At 36.1% G+C, this 23,985-nt stretch overlaps 1 protein-coding gene and 1 long non-coding RNA gene across 5 annotated transcripts in view; one reads left to right on the top strand and one right to left on the bottom strand.

The window, feature by feature from the left end:
* Positions 1 to 23,985, top strand: part of LOC123557056 (tyrosine-protein kinase Tec-like) — a 71,926-nt gene that overhangs the window by 22,183 nt on the left and 25,758 nt on the right. For 2 of the 4 annotated variants that reach the window (XM_053543371.1, XM_045348257.2), the window contains exons 6-10: positions 6,559 to 6,764; positions 14,064 to 14,128; positions 14,447 to 14,506; positions 15,861 to 15,992; positions 17,752 to 17,775. In XM_053543371.1, the coding sequence (XP_053399346.1) occupies positions 6,559 to 6,764; positions 14,064 to 14,128; positions 14,447 to 14,506; positions 15,861 to 15,992; positions 17,752 to 17,775 (487 nt within the window). Of the gene's footprint in view, positions 1 to 6,558; positions 6,765 to 14,063; positions 14,129 to 14,446; positions 14,507 to 15,860; positions 15,993 to 17,751; positions 17,776 to 23,180; positions 23,202 to 23,985 lie in introns of all 4 variants that reach the window. The other 2 variants (XM_053543370.1, XM_053543372.1) reach the window with 2 other exon arrangements.
* On the bottom strand, positions 8,380 to 10,960 carry LOC128557003 (uncharacterized). The gene is made up of 3 exons (XR_008370975.1): positions 10,624 to 10,960; positions 10,221 to 10,326; positions 8,380 to 9,119 (listed from the first exon to the last, which is right to left on the bottom strand). It is a non-coding gene; the product is annotated as an uncharacterized LOC128557003 (long non-coding RNA).

The following is a 23,985-nucleotide window of genomic DNA, read 5'->3' as shown; positions in this document are numbered from 1 at the left end:
ATTTTTCATGGGATCTGTATGAAAGTTGGTCTGAATGTTCATCTTGATGATATATAGGTCAAGTTGGAAACTGGGTCACGTGCCTTCAAAAACTAGGTCAGTAGGTCTAAAAATTTAAAAAAACATTGTGACCTCTCTAGAGGCCATCTATTTCATGAGATCTTCATGAAAATTGGTCAGAATGTTCACCTTGATGATATCTAGGTCAAGTTCGAAAGTGGGTCACGTGCCTTCTAAAACTAGGTCAGTAGGTCAAATAATAGAAAAACCTTGGGACCTCTCTAGAGGCTATATTTTTCATGGGATCTGTATGAAAGTTGGTCTGAATGTTCATCTTGATGATATCTAGGTCGAATTCGAAAGTGGGTCACGTGCCATCAAAAACTAGGTCAGTAGGTCAAATAATAGAAAAACCTTGTGACCTTTCTAAAGGCCATATTTTTTTATGGGATCTGTATGAAAGTTGGTCTGAATGTTTAACTTGATGATATCTAGGTCAAGTACTAAACAGGGTCATGTGCGGTCAAGAACTAGGTCAGTAGGTCTAAAAATAGAAAAACCTTGTGACATCTCTAGAGGCCATATTTGTGAATGGATCTTCATGAAAATTGGTGAGAATGTTCATCTTGATGATATCTAGGTCAATTTCGAAAGTGGGTCAAGTGCCTTCAAAAACTAGGTCAGTAGGTCAAATAGTGAAAAAACATTGTGACCTCTCTAGAGGCCATATTTTTCATGGGATCTGTATGAAAGTTGGTCTGAATGTTTATCAACTGGGTCATGTGGGAAGAGGTGAGCGATTCAGGACCATCATGGTCCTCTTGTTTTAGAATTACTTCCCTTTGTTGTTACTTTAAATAGCTTATATTGTAACTTTTTTATTACTGGCTATAGGGAAAAATCGAGACCACTTTCCTGTGGTACAACATGCATGTTATTCTCCAATTTTACGTGTATTTTGACTTATCTCTACCTGGTAAAGAGTTATGTGTGGACTTACATTATATAGAATATATTTTTTTTTAGGATTAACTTCCCTTTGTTGTTACTATTAATAACAATAGAGAAAATTAGGTGCCTTCCAGTAGGGGACTTTGTATTGCATGGCAATACTTCATTCACTTGTTAGCTCATCTGATTTTTTGAAAAAAAATGATGAGTTATTGTCATCACTTGAGCGGTTGTCGGCGTCGGCGTTTGCCTGGTTAAGTTTTATGTTTAGGTCAGCTTTTCTCCTAAACTATCAAAGCTATTGCTTTGAAACTTGGAATACTTGTTCACCATCATAAGCTGACCCTGTATAGCAAGAAACATAACTCCATCTTGCTTTTTGCAAGATTTATGGCCCCTTTTGTACTTAGAAAATATCAGATTTCTTGGTTAAGTTTTATGTTTAGGTCAACTTTTCTCCTAAACTATTAAAGCTTTTGCTTTGAAACTTGGAATACTTGTTCACCATCATAAGCAGACCCTGTACATCAAGAAACATAACTCCATCTTGCTTTTTGCAAGAATTATTGCCCCTTTTGGACTTAGAAAATCAGTTTTCTTGGTTAAGTTTTATGTTTAGGTCAGCTTTTATCCTAAACTATCAAAGCTATTCCTTTAAAACTTGCAACACTTGTTCACCATCATAAGCTGACCCTGTACAGCAAGAAACATAACTCCATCCTGCTTTTTGCAAGATTTATGGCCCCTTTTGGACTTACAAAATATCAGATTTCTTGGTTAAGTTTTATGTTTAGGTCAACTTTTTCTCTTAAACTATCAAAGCTATTGCTTTAAAACTTGCAACACTTGTTCACCATCATAAGCTGACCCTGTACAGCAAGCAACATAACTCCATCCTGCTTTTTGCAATAATTATTGCCCCTTTTGGACTTAGAAAAATCATTTTCTTGGTTGAATATTATGTTTAAGTCAACTTTTCTCATAAACTATCAAAGCTATTGCTTTAAAACTTGCAACAGTTTTTCACCATCATAAGTGGACACTGTACATCAAGAAACATAACTCTATCCTGCTTTTTGCAAGAGTAATGGCCCTTTTTAGACTTAGAAAATCATGGGTAGGACAATATTTCTATTATACAAAAAAAATCAGATGAGCGTCAGCACCCGCAAGGCGGTGCTCTTGTTTTCATTAGTTATAAAAGTGAATGTGAGGTTTTGCATGAAGACTGGTGAATTAAGATACTTTTGTTTGAACACTTACATTTTTAAAGGGTTCCATGTAGTATGAAAGATTTTAAAACAAAGGTAACCCAGTTTCAAGATTTAGTTCAGTAAATTACAGTCGAACTTTGTTCAAACTCAGAAAATTGAAACACCACCCTTCGCTGGAACTCAGCATCAGGTCCTGGCAAAATTCCTTCATAAAGTATATTTTTTCAAGCTCATACTGCAGATAACCAGGGATGTAAAATTCTTTTTCACACCACATGCCCTGCAGGACTAGTAGCTAGTAAAATCTACTCGCCCTTAGTGGACAGTCACTCGCCCTAATAATTGACATGTTTAATACTGTCACGTTTTATGAAAGGAGAATTATGTACAAGCAAATTTCAAGCTTAACACATAGCTCGTACACTACGTTTCCTTTTTGATCATCCGTTTTTGTTACTCTTAAATTTCCTTTTTACACCAGACATTCATTTTTATACACCCGTTTGAAAAATGGGACGTATTATGGGAACGCCCCTGGCGGGCGGGCGGGCGGGCGGGCGGGCGGCGTCCACAGACTTTGTCCGGAGCATATCTTCTACATGCATGAAGGGATTTTGATGAAACTTGGCACAGTTGTTCACCATCATGAGACGGAGTGTCATGCACAAAAACCAGGTCCCTAGGTCTAAGGTCAAGGTCACACTTAGAGGTCAAAGGTCAAATTCAAGAATGACTTTGTCCGGAGCATATCTTCTTCATGCATGGAGGGATTTTGATGAAAGTTGGCACAATTGTTCATCATCATGAGACGGAGTGTCATGCGCAAGAACCAGGTCCCTAGGTCTAAGGTCAAGGTCACACTTAGAGGTCAAAGGATACAAGAAAGAAAACTTTGTCCGGAGCATATCTTCTTCATGCATGGAGGGATTTTGATATAACTTGGCACAAATGTTCACCACCACGAGGCGGAGTGTCATGCGCAAGAACCAGGTCCCTAGGTCAAAGGTCAAGGTCACACTTAGAGGCCAAAGGTCAGATACAAGAATGACTTTGTCCGAAGCATTTCTTCTTCATGCATGAAGGGATTTTGATGTAACTTGGCACAATTATACACCATCATGAGATGAAGTGTCATGCGCAGTTCCCTTCTTTAGAATTACTTCCCTTTGTTGTTACTATAAATAGCTTATATTGTAACTTTTTCATTACTTGTCGTAGGGAAAAATCGAGACCACTTTTCTGTAGTACAACATGCATGCTACATCCAATTATGAGGTGTATTTTGACCAATCTCTACCTGGTAAAGATTTTTGTGTTGACTTTTCAATTTTTTTTTGGATTTTTTTTTTTTTTTTTTTTTTTTTTTAAGATTATCTTCCCTTAGTTGTTACTATAAATAACTTATATTGTAACTTTTTTATAATTGACCTGTGGAAAAAACAAGACCACTTTTCTGTGGTACAACATAGATGTTACTTTCAAATTTTAGGTGTATTTTAATGTATCTCTACCTGGTAAGGAGTTTTTTTGTGGACTTAGAAAAACAAATGACTTACAATGATTACTAAACAACCACAAAATTAAAATTCCATTTAAAATACAGGTGCCAGAGTAAAGAAATTTGCTGTGACGGGCGTGTATTGTGACATTCTGGCACTCTTGTTCTTTCACTAATTTGTCATCTCCACCACCAAGATGCTTTCCATAATAACTGCATCGATAGTAAAAATAAACACAGTCTAACCCCTGCCGTAGTTTCCCAAAGTGTCAGGAAAGTATTAAACATCAGTTATTTTAATTTTCTCAAGACTTATTTCCTGAAAAAAAAATATTTTGAAAAGTGTCCTAAAAATATGGACACAATAATCATATTCCAACTTCCCGTCTTGAAACGAAAAAAAAAAGTTGACGATCATTGGTAATTATTCTGTTGATAAACTAAGTAATTGGCCTGTTTTCATCATCAATTAACATCCTCTCAAAGAGCTTAAAGAAGTGTGTCGGTATCATGACATCTGAAGTGGAGATCAAAGCGGTATTGTCGCACGAGATTGTCATGGCATTACGTCATATTACAGTTTTCGCGCCATGTGACTATTTGCCCTCAAGGAATATTTTATATAAAAAAAAATACATGTACAAAGATTCATTTAAAACTATTAAAAAACGCAACAACATCATTTGGTTTTATTTTAAAACCACATTTCTATTTACGTCCACGAGACCTTTTTACAAAAAAAAAAAAAAAGGAAAAAAAAAAAAAATATCGTTTTACTCAATGTATTTAAATTACTGCCGCTTTTTCATTATTTAAGATTTTTTAATTCTCTTTTTTGTTCTTTCTGGTCAAAAGTCCGCATTTTATGCCCATAGTATGTATCACGTATTTTCTCTTAGAAAGAAATCAGTAATTAAGATCGCGCTGTTTGAAATTTAACAAATGATTATATGAAAATTCCACCGTTTTCATACAAATTTGCTTATATTTCCGTCTATATTTTATTGAAATCGTAGTAGATTTCAAATTGTATTACTTCTCAAGCGATGTTGAAAAACTGAAGCGATAATGTTAAAAAATGAATGCACTACGCACGTTTTTTGTGTATGTGTCGATAAACAAAAAGTAACTGAGATGTGAATTTGATACTACGATAGGTCGCACGTGCTCTCGGAATGGAAAATTACTGGCATGACATTTTGATATCTTTTTGATTCGCGGGTAAATTCCAGTCAAAGTAGCAACTGAACTATCTCAAAGTTTGTTAAGGTTTTTCAAGATGTAATTTCTAAATTTCATTAAAGCTACGACGTAAAAACCACTCGCCCGATCGGTCGAGTATACAGCGAGATCCACTCGTCCTATCCATACTTTAACTCGCCAATGCGAGCGGGCGAGTGGAATTTTACACCCCTGATAACTCGATTTAATTTTGCCTGATGCAAGCAAACAAAGTTGACTGTGTTACAGCTACTGCTACTGCTCTTGTATTTAAATTGTCAAGCCTACAGTCACATGAAATTGTATACCACTGTCAATTGTGCCCTTCCTTGAAATATTTATGTCAGTGTACTCTTTACGAACTGTTCTTACTTTCAGCAGAGCTCTCTGCCTCTTAGACTTACCTTATTTTATAATATATTTAACCAAAGATCGGACCATTTACTCATTAACTTGACTGAACAGGCATGGTAGATTCACTTGATATCATACTCATTGTCTATCACTGTTTTTTACACCCCTGGGCATGTAGCGGTTGGACTGTCCATCTATTTATCAGTTCGTTCTTCAGTTTGTTCTTCCGTCCGTTCATCTGTACATATGTCCGTATTTTATAGTTTTGCCGCCCAATTAATGACCCAATTTAGGTCATACTTACACTCAACAATCCATGTGGCAAGACCTACAACAGATCTATATATAAATGACCTTGATCCCCATGTCAAAGTTAAAACCTTAATAAACGACATTTTTGGTCTTCCAGCCCACATAAATGACCCAATTTAGTTTGTACTCACACTCAACAAGCCTTGTGGCAAAACCTGCAAACTGACCTATATAAAGATGACCTAACTTGACCTTCATATGATCAACACCTTTTAACTTAAAACCTCAAAAAAAAAAACACCTTTGGTCATACAACCAGGGACATGATTTTGTGTTTTGAAAATGCAGCTCCTGATTTGGTACATCTAAACTCCATGTTATTAGTCTTAGTAATTAGTCAGATTATATTTTTTACACATTTTTCATGCTAAAAGTTCACTAGGTCTATATACACGGTGTCAGATGGCCTTGGGGTGTTTATCCTTAAACTAGCTTGATGATTGTTACATAATTTCGCAGTTACGGTTTTGGTTTGTATTTTCAAACTGGTTAGGTAAAGCAGTGGGAATAGTGAGAAAATAAATCTACCATGCCATTTAAGTTGCTGTAAAAAAGAAATCCATCCACATTTAGAAATAAGGCCAAAAACTCTATAGCACGTTGTTTTTGGACAAAATGTCAGCTTTGTTAGGGATTTTCTTATCCACAAGTCGAGGGGTTGGCAAGTTTAAAGATTAACTCATTACACAAGCTGTTACCTTGCTTTGAAACTGTTATTTCCATGATTGAATCAGCGGCGTGTTAACCATGTCAGTAAGATATCTGTACTTATAATATTAGCTCATTGAAATCTTAACGTGTCTACTTCATTATTGCTGTAATTGATATAATAAAATAAAAAAGTGGAAAACTACAGGTTACCCGGCACGACATAAACAATATAAAAGCAAAGTACATGAAGTCCTACTTTGGTAAAAGAAAAAGAAATTTTACCAAGTTTAAAGTAAAGTAGAACATTTTTTATGTAAGGGTGGTAAGTGACAAAATATAGCTGATATCTGATTTCAGGATTAGGAGCTGCACAGAACAATTCTACTCGATCTAATTTACCACCTTTACCGGATATTCCCAAAACAAACGGAACTGGTGGACACCGGCCTGTACCGGCACCCAGACCTCCGAAGAGAGAGAAGGAAAAGGATAGAGAGAAGAAAATATACATCGCAGCTTACGACTATAAACCATGTGAAGATGGGGATTTAGAATTAGTAACAGTAGGTTCTTGTGTACCCAAAAAAATTTGGTGTTGAGCACTGAAATTTGTCATTGTCTTGATGTCTGTTTGTCCGGCTGAATTTGTGCCATACATATCTGAAAAAAATATGTTTCCTAGAGTCATACGCATCATATGGTTTTTGTTCTGCTTGTGGGGTTTTATTTGGCATTTTACTTAGTGAGACTATAGTTATGGCCATTGACTTAATCAAAAATATGTATAAGAGGCCAAAGGTTGTGTCTAAAATAATAAAAAGAATTTGATCTAGAGTCATGAAAATTTGTAGGACTGTCGTTCAGTATGTGAAGTTATACACCTGCAGTTTTATTTTGGAGGAAATATATTTAATACTCTGTTTCTTTTATTTTGTGTTTTTAGCTCACCTGAGTATGAAGTGCTCATGGTGAGGTATTGTGATCATGCTGTGTGTCGTCCGTGCATCAAGTCGTCGGTTGTCAACATTAATTTTGTGTTTAAACGACATCTCCTCCAAAACCACTGAATGGATTTTGATGAAACTTGGCCCTGATGTTCCTTTGGTGGTCCTCTACCAAATTTGTTCCAACAGTTCCACTTGGTTGGACATAGGGGCTGCCAGAGCTAAAAATAGAAAAATCTTCAAACAACACCTTCTCCTAAACTGATGGTCCAATTTTGAAATATTTTCACACAAATAGTCCTTATGCTACCCTCTACCAAGATTGTTCAAATTATACTGATTTGGTAAAAAACATGGCCGGATTGTTCAAATTATACTGATTTGGTAAAAAACAAGGCCGCCAGAGGGCGTGGTCACTTTTCCCAGTATGGACATGTATATAGAGGAAACTTTAAAAATCTTCTTATATGAAACTGCTTGTCCGATTTTAGAATAATTTTACACAAATGGTCCTTGTGTGACCCTCTACCAAGACTGTTCAAATCATTTTGATTCGTCAAAAAACATGGCCACCAGAGGGCGTGGTCACTTTTCCCTATATGTATAATATTGGAAACTTTAAAAATCTTCTTGTGTGAAATTGCTGGCCCGATTTTAGAATAATTTTACACAAATGGTCCTTGTGTGACCCTCTACCAAGATTTTCTAATTATTTTGATTCGTCAAAAAACATTTCCGCCAGAGGGCGTGGTCACTTCTCCCTAATATGTATGTAGTGGAAACTTTAAAAATATTTTTTATGTGAAACTGCTGGCCCGATTTTAAAATAATTTTACACAAATGGTTCTTGTGTGACCCTCTACCAAGATTGTTCAAACTTTTCTGATTCGTCAAAAAACATGGCTGCCATGGAGTGTGGTCACTTTTCTTCTCTAAATCAATGATAGCTAGAGCCTTGATATTTGATGTGTGATATCAGATTTGTTATGTCTACCATAATTGTTCAAATTATTGCCCTAGGTTCAAAAGTGTGTGTGACATGTATATAATATAGGCTAACATAGAAGAAACCTAACTCTGTACTTATACAACTTGTACCCAGGTGAGCGCTTTAGGGTCAATGACCCTCTTGTTTTATGATGTTTTATTGTATCCTTATATCCCCCACTTCCCCTAGGTAATATTAAAGTTAACTAAATCTAGTATTGTCAACAAGTACCAAGTAACCATCCCGTCCCTAGATTTGCCACTATAATGCCACCCTTTTCAATGGTGGAGTATTTAGACAATTTTCCACCAAAATGCCACCTAAAATGACACCAAAATGGTGAAAAAATGAACAGGACAGTGGCAAACCTGTTTTACACTAAATTCCACTTCTTTCCACTTGTGTACACCTTTAGGTGGCAATAAGTGGAGTATTTAGACAGTTTTACACCAATATGCCACCATTATGGTGGAAAATTTGTTTGCCACTTAATTCCACCAATAGCCACCTTCATGGTGGCAGTAAGTGGAGTATTTAGACAAATTACCACTAAAATGCCACCATTATGGTGTAAAAATATTTTCCACTAAACGCCACTTACTTCCACCTAACGCCACCTAACAGGTGGCAGTAAGCAGACAAAATTTCACCAAAATGCCACTATGGTGGCAGTCCTATTTTCCACTAAATGCCACCAAATAGCTGGCAATATTAGGAAAATACATCGCAACTAGTGGAAATCGGCTGCACCTGCTGAATCTGAAAAAACTCAGTAGTAAGCAAAAATCAAATTATATTATTATATTTTTTATTTTTATGAAAAATCAAAGACTCTTCACAAGAAATCACAAAAGATCTGAACACGAGGATCAGGATGTTGTCAATACAGTCTTATTTTTTCATATTCCAGGATGGCTTAAGTAGATGGCGAATGACTCTCCAAATTTCACTCCTTTGGATGTAAGGCCATTTTTCCAGCACACAATCTGTAATAGCAAACCATACAATGTCATCTATTAATAGATATATTTTTCTAACATTCTGAATAATTTTGCAGAAAATTGTAAATTTCCTCTAGAAAATATATGAAATCGAAAGACTAAACTGTAACTCACTGACATAACAAAGAACTCTACAAACTTAATCTATGCCAAAAACTGTGAAATCATTTAAATTCGCTGGCATCAAATTTCAAGCAAACGTAAAAAGGACTGTTTCGCGCGGGCTTTAATTCGCACATTTTCAATTTATAAATGAAAAAATAAATAACAGCGCGGTCTTAAATTCACCCATCGGTTCTAGCCCGAAATACACGAAAATTCGTTCTAAGCAAATAAAAATGATTTCACAGTAATGTGCAACATCTTTATTATAACTTTGAGAAGTTTCATCAAAATCTACATTGTAGAAAAAATTCTATTCTCTCAAACAGTTACATTGTTTTGTGGAAATATATGCATCTTGAATCAATAACAAGAACTTGAGAATTAATGAAAGATGTGGAAGCACAATTGCTCTAAGGTGATTTACACTTGTGTCAAATTTCATGAATATTTATCAATGGATTACTTGTTATGTAGGAATTTATGGATTGAAAAACAATTAAAGGGCAATAACTTTGGTTACTGAAGTGATCCTGATGGAAATTGCACATGCACATGTCCTGTAGTGATCTACATTTTTGTAAAGTTTCATGAAGATCCATCAATAGATGCAGGAAAAATCCCTATTTTTAACCAAGTCAAGGGGAAACTCTTCTTTTATTAGGTAAATAATTGAGCAGTGTTAAGCAGTGTTAATGAGCTTATAATAATTACATGAGGTTTAGTGATTCTATAGACAAAGCTATAAAAATATTATTCCAATTACAAGCATTTTCAGTTAATCCGACGGACAGATAAAAAAGAAAGGACAACACCAAAAATAATATCCCTCCGCCTTAATAAGTAATAGCACTTGGGTTTTTCATCACATTTATAATTAATATTTATCATATAATATGCCAGGAATTTCTATTAATTGGTGTATTTCTTTAAAAAATAAGGGTTATTTAAACATTAGCTTTTATAAAAACATATAATATTTACCTGATTCAAAATTATCTTGATATGTTTCTTTTATGCAGTAATAAGCTGTGTGCTGCTCAGGTATATACAGTCAGGCACAAAGTTGCACTTTTTTCACAGAAGGTACCTGGTATGAACAGTTTAAAGTACATATTGTATCCTAAGTGCTAATCAATAATGTAAATAATTACAAAATGATACAATTTTACAAACAGTGTTATAAACATGATTGAGCTATATTCCAGAAAATATATCTGGGATTTATCCATCTGCCAAACTTCCTAAGACATAGAAGGAGATTTTTTGACTTTAATTTAAAGCAGTTTGGTAAATGTTGTTTCAAATTCAAGTATTTGTTAAGAGTAATTAAGACAATGTTAAAGACAGTAATAATTAAAAAAAATAAACAGTATAATATTGTTACCTCTCACAATGTGTTTCCAGTTTCTCCCAGGCTGACTCATCAAATGCCAGATTTCAAAATTTGGTATTACTACACAGATAAATTGATTCCACACATACACTTTCTTGGTCAGCTAAAGAAGGTGTCAAATCCTTAAGTTGAAAAGCTATTGTAAAAACATCCTTTTTATAAACACTTCTTTTTTTCAATTAATGAAGAGAATAGGCAAGAACTATTTCTTTGCATCTGACCTGATGTTTGCCTGAATATATAAATCTTAACTGACCCAAATTCCACCTGGGGTTGTTTCTATACATTTGTGTGGGAGCTTGTAACTTGATCTATCATTAATCTTATCTTTAACCCAACTTTAACTAATGCAGAAATAATACACTGCAGACACATTTAAAAATGATCTTTTTAGACTCAGCTAGTACAGCCAATTCCACTAGTTGCCACCTATTTTCCACCCTTTCTGTCTTTCATTGAATATAATGCAAAGCTATAATAAGCAATAAATATTCTGTCTCACGAAAGAACGAAAATTCAAATTTTCTGTATACCATTCTGAATATTATTTTTGTCCAGCTAGAGTCAGCATAGACTTATTCTGATTTTAATGAAACCCTTTGAAGAAGGAGCCTGGGTATACTGTTTTGCAGATGTTGGTCAGTCTGTCGGTCATCTGGTATGTTGACCAATTGGTTTCCGGATGATAACACAAGAATGCTTGGGCCTAAGATCATGAAACTTTATATGTAGGTTGGTCATGACCAGCAGTGACCCATATTGACTTGGAGGCCAGTAGGTCAAAGGTCAAAATGACAGCGACCTGGAACAGTTAAACAGTTTCCAGATGATAACTCTAATACTCTTGAGCCTAGGATCATGAAAGTGAATGGGAAGGTTGAACATAGCTAGCAGGTAACTCCTATAGATTTTTAGTTCAGTAGGTCAAAGGTCAAGGTCAAGGTCACAGTGAGCTGGAACAGTTAAGCTGTTTCCGGATGTTAGTTTGAGAACTCTTTGACCTAGGATCATGAAACTACATAGGGAGGTTGATCATGACCGGCAGAGGACCCCTACTGATTTTGAGGTCAGTCAATGGTCAAAGGTCTAGGTCACATTGACCCAGAACACTAGAACTTTTTTTGCCCAATAACTAAAGAAGGCTTTGGTCTAAGATCACATTTCATACAGAAGTCACTTATGACTGGTAAATGGCCCATGATTATTGATTTAAAGGTAGTACATCAAACGTCCAGTGCACAGTGACCAAATGATTTCTGTTTCTTGTACAGTTACTGAACGCATCAAATGGGGGTGGGGAGCATTTTGTGTTCTACGAGCTGTTGTCAATGTGCAGTTTTAGCAAAGTCGGGTTCCGTGTCAATTAGGCCTGAAGTCCATTATACCTTGATTCCAACCTGAGTCCATGTGAAGATTTTTGTACAGGGTAATCCAATGTCTTACAGTTCTCTTTTAAATCAAACATCACAAAAATTTCTAAGTTTTTTTTCCACCTATTCGCCACCAAGAAAATTTGCTAAGTCCCTATTTTCCACTAAACGCCACTCGATTTCCACCATGAAAAAAAACTATGTTCTACTTTCCACCAATTTTACACCTTTCTACCACCATAAAGAAAAACTATGTTCAAATTTACACCTAATGCCACCTAAATGCCACCAAAATAAAGTGGCTTTTGGTGGCAAATTTACCACTTAGGTGAAAAAAGAGCTGAATTACACCAAACGCCAACTAATGCCACCTATTTCCACCAACTGCCACCCTTTTTTCATAGAAATAAGTGGCAAAGAGTGGCATTAAGTGGCAAATCTAGGGACGGGATATTAATACCATACTGACTACCGCAACAGTAAGTGTTCTTTTTTTTATTATAAGAAATAAATTGGTATTCCATTTCTTTGTTTAGGACTGATGCAACTTCAGAATCCAATGTGCAGGTTCAACTGAACGCGAAAGATATACCTTTTTAGCTCACCTGAGCCAAAGGCTCATGGTGAGCTTTTGTGACCGCTCAATATCCATCGTCCGTCCGTCAACATTTCCTAAAAAAATCTTCTTCTTGAAAACCAATGGACAGATTTACACCAAATTTCACAGGAATGATCCTTGGGTGGCCCTCTTTCAAAATTATTCAAAAAAATTGAATTCCACACAGAACTCTGGTTGCAATGGCAACCAAAAGGAAAAACTTTAAGAATCTTCTTATCCAAAACCGCAGGGCGTAGAGCCTTGATATTTGGCATGTGACATCATCTAATGGCCTGCTATGAAAATTGTTCCAATTATGCCCCTGGGATGAAAAGAGGCCCCACCCTGGGGTTCCCAAGTTTTACATAGACTTAATATATAGGAAAAAACTTTAAAAATATTCTTGTCCAAATCTGCAAGGCATAGAGCCTTGATATTTTTGGCATGTGACATCATCTAATGGTCCTCTATGAAATTTGTTCAAATTATGTCCCTGGGGTGAAAAGAGGCACAACCCTGGGGTCCAAAGTTTTACATAAACACATAGGGAAATTTTTTAAAAATCTTCTTGTCTGAAACCACTAGACCTAGGCCTTTGATATTAGCATTAGCATTGCCTTGTGGTCCTCTACCAAAATTGTTCAAATTGTAATCCTGGTGTTAAAAGAGGCCCCACCCCGGGGGTCCTAAGTTTTACATAGACCTATATAGGAATTTGTTTTTAAAATCTTCTTGCCTGAAACTGCAAGGCCTAGGCTTTTGATATTTGGTATGTTGCATTGCCTAATGGTTCTCTACCAAAATTGTTCAAATTATTCCCATGGAGTGAAAGAGTGAGGCCCTGCCCTGGGGGTCTCAAGTTTTACATAGACTTATATAGGAAAAAAAAATCTTCTTCTCTGAAAGTTCAAGGCCTAGGACTTTGATATTTGGTATGTAGCATTACCTAGTGGATTTCTAACAAGATTGTTCAAATTATGCCCCTGGGGTGAAGAGAGGCCCTACCCCGGGGATCACTTGTTATATGAGTTATATAGGAAAAATACTTAAAAAATTATTAAATCGTATTTCCTAGACTGTTTAATTATAATTACCTGATGACTCCAAGTGATAAGGGTCACCTAACTATGACCTTGACCTACTGACCTACTTTCTTGCTTTTTAAGATACAGCCTTGAAATTTGGATGACATGTACAGTTTTGCACACCGATCTTAAAACTGACTTTCATTGACCATAAATATGACCCACTGACCTACTTTCTTAATATTTTAGCATCAATTTGGCTTTTGAAACATGTAGCTCATATTACTCAGGTGAGCAATCCAGGGTCATCATGACCCTCTTGTATAAACCTATTTTTGCATTTTATTGTATATAAGACAAATCCCTTTTGTTTTGCTTCTTGCATAAACTGTTGTGAAAACAACAGCTTGATGTCATGTGCCTCTGTATATATTTCAGGGCTCAGAGTATGAGATTTTAGATGATAGTAGAGATCACTGGTGGCTAGCGAAAAATCAAAACGGGTAAGCTTATTTTATGTCAGTTTCAGATATGTATGATTTTGTTTCTCTCTTATCAAGAAAAGTTTACTGATTGTCTTGAAATCAGCTGACACTTGTATATTAATGTGCAAAAAGTCTAATTAGAGTAAGAATCTGCAATGAATTTGCTTGGAAATGATTCCTTTACAGATGCTGTTACTTTTGCATTAACTTCAGACCTTGACACAACCCCCAGTTTGGATTTAAATATGAGATTTCTTGTGATTTTTTTTTCATCCAAATTGTTATTCTGGACTTTTACTTCTCATTGTAAAGTTTCTTTTTCATCTTTTTTTACAGCGAGAAAGGTTTTATTCCTGCCAATTATGTGAAGAAGAAGTTCGATCTAGAAATTTATGAGTAAGTTGAACAATATAGTATATTTCTTCCGTGCACCAGTATAAACTGAAGCATGTTTCCAACACAGTGTAATTTGGGATAGTTGGCCTTAATTAAGGTGACAGTTAGAACTCTTGATGTAAGTTCTGAATTCAGTACTTATGTATTCTATTTATATATATTTAGATGTGATTACTAGAGGTACTACTATTCTGTTTTCTCATTAAGCATCATGAGGGTAAAGATCTGTGACTCAGAATTGTTGCCCCTTTCTTACTTGTTCACATTTTTATTATTTGAGCGGAACCATGAGAAAACCAACATAATGCGTTTGCGACCAGCATGGATCCAGACCAGCCTGGCATTCGCGCAGTCTGGTCAGGATCCATGCTGTTCGCTTTCAAAGCCTATTGCAATTAGGGAAACTGTTAGCGAACAGTATGGATCCTGACAAGACTGCGCGGATGTGCAGGCTGTTCTGGATCCATGCTGGTCGCAAATGCACTACATTGGTTTTCTCATGGTGTGGCTCATTTAAACTTTCTTAGTGACAAGGCTTTCGAATAGTTGAGCTTTGCTGTCCTCTGACAGCACGTTATTGGACAAACAATTGCACAGTAACATTCAGACTGCACATATTGTACATAAATTCATTGTTGCATGTCTGGTTGTATATTTGCATGTATTGTATAATTTTATACATACAGATGTATAGTTTGATTCAAAATGATTCCATTTCCAATTCAGATCTTTTATGGATTAATAAGGTCTTTTTTCAGATGTCTGTATAAAGTTTCTGAGTGTATTTTTATAGCTGCTAATCCTACAACATTAGGCGGTCCGATTAGTCTGTTTTTCAGTGTACAGTTTAAACTTGCTTTGTCAAACGTGCCTTTTTCAAAATTGCAGAAGAAATTTTCAAGTCCTATCAAAGTTCCTTCAGAATGTATGTGTTTTCTCTTAGCCATACTTGACATACTACAACTGTGGTTGTGTTGATGTGAAATTTGAAGTCATCTCGATTTGTCAAAGTAAAATGCTGGAAGTATACATAAAGGCATGATCACGCTCCGCAAAAAAACAGCAAAGAATAAAAAGTATAAAAACATGTGTTTATATTGCCTAATATACAAAAGAATGTAAATGAAATCTGTATGTCATACTGTCTTCTATATGAGGCAGAGGCAACATTTGAAGCAAAAAGCAACATTGGCACCATTTATTTTAAAATCAAGTTTCAGCTGTCTCAAAGTAAGATACTTATTGTCTTGCCTGTTAAGACACAGAGATTGGACTGAATTTAAAATTTATAAGAACACGTACAAACATTTTGAATTGGACTATATTTCTTCCTAACTAACACTTGCACTTGCAGATGGTACTATAAAGGTGTTACAAGGGAGAGAAGTGAACAGATTCTCAAATCTGAGGCCCGGGAAGGGTGCTTCATGGTGCGTGACTCGAGCACAGCTGGAATGTATACGCTGTCTATATATACCACAGAAACGTAAGTATTGCACATCGACTAACATCAAAAATGCTTCTTCAGATTTCAGAAATTATATATTTTGTAATCCTTTACAAGAAAATATATATCTAATTTCACTGCTGGGTTAATTAAGTACCTATATCTGAAATAGAAGTTGCTTGTAAAACATGCATTCATCTAGTGCACAGGAACAGCATGTGTTTACAATAGGTAATCACCCTATGAAATTTTATGTCTACACTGCTGAGACTGATGGCAGAAAGCACTAACTGAGCAGGTGTACAGGATTCTCCCTGACCTACTCTCTCAGCTAGTACTTTCTGACTGTATTTTCAGCATGTTGCAGACAAAGGCAATTTGTTGATCGAAATTTCTGTTCTAATAAACAGAGCTTTGACCTACTTTTGCCAAGTATAATAGGGTATACACAAGTAATCATTGAATTATATGAGCCGTGCCATGAGAAAACCAACATAGTGGGTTTGCGACCAGCATGGATCCAGACCAGCCTGCGCATCCGCGCAGTCTGGTCAGGATCCATGCTGTTCGCTAACGATTTCTCCAATTCCAATAGGCTTTAAAAGCGAACAGCATGGAGCCTGACCAGACTGCGCGGATGCGCAGGCTGGTCTGGATCCATGCTGGTCGCAAACCCACTATGTTGGTTTTCTCATGGCATGGCTCATATGTACAGCCCTAGATATACAGACCATCATGTATCCTCACTTCTTGAAATCTGGTAAACAGTTATCTATCATCTTACAAAGTCTCCTGTCTTACAACAGCAGCGCCTGTCCTAGACATGTCAACATGTAAATCTCTGTAACCATTGTTTCATTCGTTTTCCTTTGACTTTCATATACGTTACAGAGGGTTCGAATTCAGTTCATTTTCTAAATTGAAATAAGTGTAATGAAATTTACTTTCTCACATTATTTGAAATAAATAATCTATTCATTTATAATGATTCTTGTTTCTATGGAAAAAAATAATAAAATTGTCAGTTATTTGCAGCAAAATTGTGTAGAAACTGCGGCAACAGTAATAGGTAACTGACTGGTGTAGGAAACTGGAATTAATAAGCTATCCCAAATAATATGAAAGAGAAATTGGTAGTTCATCTCATGATTTTTTGGATTCTATATGTACATATAAACCAGTTTTGCTAAAGTTACTGCCATAATTTCCTACGGATAGCACGCACATTTGTTTAACCTGTATTTGGTAATGACCTGCGGATTATATGACAGTAACACATCACAAGTATAACTCTCTTATTGTGCTTTTAATCACTCAAATTAAGCTGATAGATTTCCAACTATAATCACACAGTTAGATCCTCTAAGTTTCTGTATTTAACCCTTACCATGCTGGACATGATTGGTTCTACCTTTGTGACCAGTGTAGATCATGATAAGCCTGCACATCCATGCAGTCTGATCATGATCTGCATTGTTCGCTATTCAGCCAGTACCTTTTTTGTAAGCACCACTTTTAACAGTTAATGGTACTGTCCTAATTGGAAGATGGACTGGTTCATTATAATAGAAATTTAGCAGGGTAAGGGTTAAGAACAAGACTTCTCAAGTCATGCAGCTCACCGGTAGGAAAGCCAGCAAATGTCAGTGTTATTGCAGCATAAAAAATTTTGTCCTGTAACCCAAATGGCTATTCTTAAAGGCGGAAATCATTTATAACCACAGTGTATCCTTGGGAAATTATGGTAGTTTATATACCTTAGTTTAAATGAAATATAAAAACTATATTTTACTGCAAGGAGGCAGAGTGTACCAAGTAGTAGGTAAGATGACTGCAAAGCTAGTTGCTAGATACATGTAAATCACATGCAGTTAGGATGTCCGCTCGCTTTTCCCCAGACGTACATACATGTAAATAGAAGACACTGAAGACTTACTTTAATACATCACTATCAATTTTTATTGTCAACATGTGAAGTTTTGTACCAAAACCTGGTCACTACCCCCTCCCCCATTCCTTTTTTAGCTCACCTGTCACATAGTGACAAGGTGAGCTTTTGTGATCACCCTTCGTCCGTCGTCCGTCGTCAGTCCGTCCGTCCGTCCGTCCGTGCGTCCGTCCGTCAACAATTTCTTGTCTGCACGATAGTGGTTTCATTTATGATTTTATTTTAACCAAACTTGCACACAACTTGTATCACCATAAGATCACGGTTCCTTTCTTGAACTGGCCAGATCCCATTATGGGTTCCAGAGTTATGGCCCCTGAAAGGGCCAAAGTTAGCTATTTTGACCTTGTCTGCACAATAGCAGCTTTATTTATGATTTGAATTTTACCAAACTGGCACACAACTTGTATCACCATAAGATCTTGGTTCCTTTCTTGAACTGGCTAGATTCCATTATGGGTTCCAGAGTTATGGCCCCTGAAAGGGCCAGAATTAGCTATTTTGACCTTGTCTGCACAATAGCAGCTTCATTTATGATTTTATTTTAACCAAACTTGCACACAACTTGTATCACCATAAGATCTTGGTTCCTTTCTTGAACTGGCGAGATTCCTTTATGGGTTCCAGAGTGATGGCCCCTGAAAGGGCAAAAATTAGCTATTTTGACCTTGTCTGCACAATAGCAGCTTCATTTATGATTTGATTTTAACCAAACTTGCACACAACTTGTTTCACCACAAGGTCTTGCTTCCTTTCTTCAACTGGCCAGATTCCGTCTTGGGTTCCAGAGTTATGGCCCCTTAAAGGTCCAAAATTGGCTATTTTGGCTTTTGCAGCCATATAGAGACTTCATTTATGGTTTTATTTGATACAAACTTCCAAAATATCTTCAACAACAATAAATTTTGGATTCCATGACAAATCAGATCCAATCATATGTTCTCCAGAGTTATTTTATATCTGATTACCTCCCCTGATCGTAATCAAAATGGATTTATATCAGTAAGTACTTACAGGGCTTATTTGAAATTTCATTATTGTTATTAGTTGGACTGAGACAATCAGGGTAGATAACTATGGACTGATTTTATGTCAAATTACCTCCCTTTATTTCAAATTAAAATTGTTATATCTCCATAACTAATGAAGATACTGATCTGAAATTTCATTTATGTCAACAGATATATTTGGCAGATCCTTCTTTTGTCCACTTACAATATTTTTTTTTAATTACTTCCCTTTTACGTTACTATAAATAGCTTATTTTAGTAACTTTTTTATTATTGGCCGTAAGGAAAACACGAGACCAGTTTTCTGTGGTACAACATGGATGGTACCTCCAATTTTTAGGTGTATTTTAACATATCTATACCTTGTAAGATTTTTTTTTCTTTTTGGTTAAATTCCTTCCCTTTGTTGTTCCTGTCCTTTGGACTTAGATATTTTTTCTGAGGACCTTCTTGTCCTCAATTGCAATGGTAACAGGTGAGCGATATAGGGCCATCATGGCCCTCTTGTTTTAAATTTTTTTCAAACCTTCCATGAATATTTATCAACATGTGAAGTTGTAATCCCCCCCCCCCCCCCCCCCCCCCCCCCCCCCCCCCCCCCCCCCACACACACACACACTTTACAGATTTCTTACTTGATTGTGCTCTCTTAAGGACTTCTGTTCTTTAAAGCTCAAATGTAATGAAATTATTTGCTTCTTAGTCATATCCTTAACTTTTTGCCGGATATATTTCTTTGCCATTCCTCAACACAAACCCATTTGGCGGAGGATACCAATTCATCGCATTTGCTTGTTCTATATGAAAATTAATCTTGACATGCAATGTTGGATAGTTTGTAATAACCTCATCTGGGCATCATATTTTGTCTCTAATCAATTATTTTAGATATAAGACTTACATTTGAACGAATAAATTGCCGTATTTTTCTCCACTTTAAGTGATATGTTGGCCTTTTAAATGTCAGAACACCATCTATGTTAAGACACTGTGCTATTGTTAAGTGAGCAGAAACTTAGTGACCAAAGCAGTCATGTTGTATGGTTTGATTGTACTTCTCTTTCTTTCCATTAAGTTTCATAGAATCTCTTAGCAGGGACTTCTGTGCCCAGATGTTTGAAGCTACTGACATAACTTACTTCTCACCGTAGTAAGCTAGAAACCAAACTAGGGATGTAGAATTTTTTTCATGTAAGGAGCCTATCCACTGATATGTCCAACCATAATGTTAATAGGGACACCTTGGGTAATTCACAATATGCCCAGCCATAATGTTAATAGGGGCACCTGGTGTATTCCTTTATATGCCCAGCCATAATGTTGATAGGGGCACCTGGTGTATTCTGCCATATGCCCAGCCATAATGTTAATTATTCCTCCATATGCCCAGCCATAATGTTAATAGGAGCACCTTGGGTATTCCTCCATTATGCCTAACCATAATGTTAATAGGGGCACCTTGGGTATTCCTCTATATGCCCAGCCATAATGTTAATAGGGACAACTGGTGTATTCCTTTATATGCCCAGCCATAATGTTAATAGGGACAACTGGTGTATTCCTCCATAAACCTTACCATAATGTTAATAGGGGCACCTTGGGTATTCCTCCATATACCTAACCATAATGTTAATACGGGCATCTGGAGTATTCTTCCATATGCCCAACCATAATGTTAATAAGGGCACTTTGGGTATTCCACCACATGCCTGACCATGATGTTAATAGGGGCACTTTGGGTATTCCTCCATATACATAAACATAATGTTAATAGTGGCACTAGGGGTATTCCTCCATATACCTAACCATATTGTTTATAGGGGCACTGGGGGTATTTCTCCATATTCCTAACCATAATGTTAATAGGGGCACCTTGTGTATTCATCCATATGCCCAGCCATAATGTTAATAGGGGCACCTGGTGTATTCCTCCATATACCTTACCATAATGTTAATAGGGGCACCTTGGGTATTCCTCCATATACCTAACCATAATGTTAATACAAGCATCTGGAGTATTCTTCCATATACCTAACCATAATGTTAATTAGGGCACTTGGGGTATTCCTCCACATGCCTAACCATGATGTTACAGTAAAAACTTGAATATATTACGGTAGCATATATATTACACACCCCTGATCTTGTATCAAAATCTTGGGAAAAATGCTTACATTGGAATTTATTAATAATTTATATCTATATAAATTCTGTAAAAATTCGGCTTGTATTTCACAATTAAATATGAAGAGACAGACAAAAATTCCGTATTGTACCTTTTAAATTCCGTATTGTACCTTCCGTATTGCATGCTGCCGGACTATTTTCATTAATATGCATAACCCGACACATTGCAATAAATAGCGCACATAAAAACTTCACCAAGTTCCATTTAATATTGATAAACATTGAAGATTTCATTTAAGAACAAAACAAGAATCAAAATGGTAAAGGTATATAATAAAAGGGTCATTATAACAGTAGCCAGATCTGGGACTTTGTATTCGGCTCTTGTGGATTTTGCTAGGTCCGATCACACTCGGTGCTTGCGCGCCTCGTGAGATCCGATCTGGCAAAATCCACTCGAGCCGAATACTACATCTCAGATCAAGCTACTGTTATAATAACCCTTTTATATTATGCACCGAAAAATCAGTCAGAAAACGTTGTTTACAAACTCGAAGTTGGCTATTAGGGGTATGCGTAAAAACGATTTCTTGTGAAAATGGCAATTGCTGCATAATCGGTTACAGACAACAGTGACAATATCTGACAGACAAATTCTTTCTAAAGTATTTGAGAACTTTCTCAAGCTGTCAGCACCTTAGTACGCTTTAACAGATGTGCGAACAAACATCTCATAATTATGGGCACATCAAACGAGAAAATCGCGGTTAATTAGCCTGTTTGTTTAACAATATACGAGTGGCTGTATTGATCAGTAATAATTGGCTGGAAATAAATAACAATTTGTTATAATTGCAATTTATTTGAGCATCCTTGAAAGATAATGATTTTAATGATCAAACACTTACAACCTGGAACCGCGAAATTTTGTATTTTGTCTGATTGTTAAACTGACACATTATCTGGTGCTCTGGATATGTACGATATTTATTGATTAAATTTACAAATACAAAAATTTAAACTCACAATCAAAACCAACTTTACCATATATCATCAAAGGTTCGGTTCCGTAAGTGTTTTTAGTCCTACCCAATAAAACGCTCTTCAAGAGGAGGTTAAAAAAGCAATGTCCAAAATGTAAACAACTGTGACTCAATGTAGACTTGGAGCACCGGTATAAATTACAGACTCCGGTATAACCAGATTAACTAAATTTGAACGAAAAATATCTTAAATGTGTATATTTTGTAACCATGGTGATACTAACCCTAACCTTTAGTCAGTATTTTATGGATATTGTACACTAAATGCGTGCGGACATGCAAAAATATGCATATTTTTGCCATGCGCTACAATTGATAATCACTTTCGGGCATGCGCAGAAGACAGCTCCAACTCTGCAATGAGTTACATCGAATGTAAACACATGACAGTTGACAAAATTGTCCAATTTTCGCCGATATTTTCGGGTTTTCAAGCTGGGAAAAAATGTTTGAAGCTCTACCTTGGTGTTTATTACGCACCCCTTTTAAAAAATGAATAAAATCGTAAAAAAACTGCGTATTATATTCGAGTTTTTACAGTAATAGGGGCAGCTTGGGTATTCCTCCATATACCTAACCATAATGCTAATAGCGACACTAGGGGTATTCATCCATATTCCTAACCATGATGCTAATAGGGGCTCTGGGAGATATTTCTCCCAATTCCTAACCATACTGTTAAAAAGGGCACCTGGATTATTTCCTCCTTATGCTTAACCATAATATGATTCGGAGAAACTCTGGTATTCCTCCTCCATTATCAGGTTGGAAGTCACAGTATGACCATGCTGTGTGGATTTGACTTGGTACCCAAGAGACAAGCAAGACTTCTTTAGTCATCTGACCAGACAAAATGTTAACTTACAGCATTTAGTTTTCTTCTGCAGAAGTGCCAGTATCATTTTGAAATATATTAAGACGTTAGGTAGAAATTGTAACAGTTAATGTCCAGTTAATCAAGGCAGTCACAGGCCATTTGAGTCATTTCACTTGTAGTACAAGACAGCCAAAATGATCATTTATGTTAATATCTACAGGAGTAAATAATGTTTACTACACAACATGTATTTTATATGATTTTATTTCTTATTTGACTCAGTGGTGAAGTACCGGTACCAGGGTAACGTTTTCTATTGATATAAGTGTATCTTCTATTGTTTGATGAAGTACTCAAATAGTGGCAGTTTCAGTTTCAGTTTCTCTTTGTTATAAAATTGCATGACTCTACAGTGAGGGAAGTTTGATCTGCCGTGTATATATGAGTGCATGACTTACATAGTGAAAGTAGTCAAGTGTGCTGAGTTTGAGAGTCTTGTATGCGTCCTGTATCTAAATGCTCATATATTCTATATGTACATGTTGTTGGAGAAGTGATCTACAGTTTTAATCCTTAACCTGCTAGATTTCTAAAATGGACTGGTCTGTCATTCAGTTTTGGCAGTACCATTTATTATTCGAAGGGGTGTTCACTGAAAATTTACTGACTGAATCATTAGCAAACACTATTATGCAGACCATGATCAGTCTGCATGGAGGTGCAGGCTGATCTTGGTGACTGCACTGGTCGCAAAGGCAAAATCTCTTGATACTAGCAGGCTAAGCCTTTTAAAAGGTTGTTTAAGTGTATTGATTCCTATAAGGATGTACATTGTGTATTATGAAACACACTATGAAACCACAGTTGAATACGAAGATATTACAGAGTGAAAATGTTCAGTTAATCATAAGTCAATAAATTATCTCGTAAATAACTAAAAAGGTGGTAAAATATATCCATGCAAAAATTTAGCCTGTTAATGGATTAAAGCAGTTGCAATGCGTTTTAGACTATAATATACTGTTATATACTATAGACATGCTATTCAGGGAAACCTACACAATTGTATATGCTATTAAATTAAGTC

Source organism: Mercenaria mercenaria, chromosome 5, assembly GCF_021730395.1.
Source record: "Mercenaria mercenaria strain notata chromosome 5, MADL_Memer_1, whole genome shotgun sequence".
Lineage (NCBI taxonomy): Eukaryota > Metazoa > Mollusca > Bivalvia > Venerida > Veneridae > Mercenaria > Mercenaria mercenaria.
Note: the sequence above shows the minus strand (reverse complement) of the source record. Positions and strands in the feature narration are given on the sequence as shown.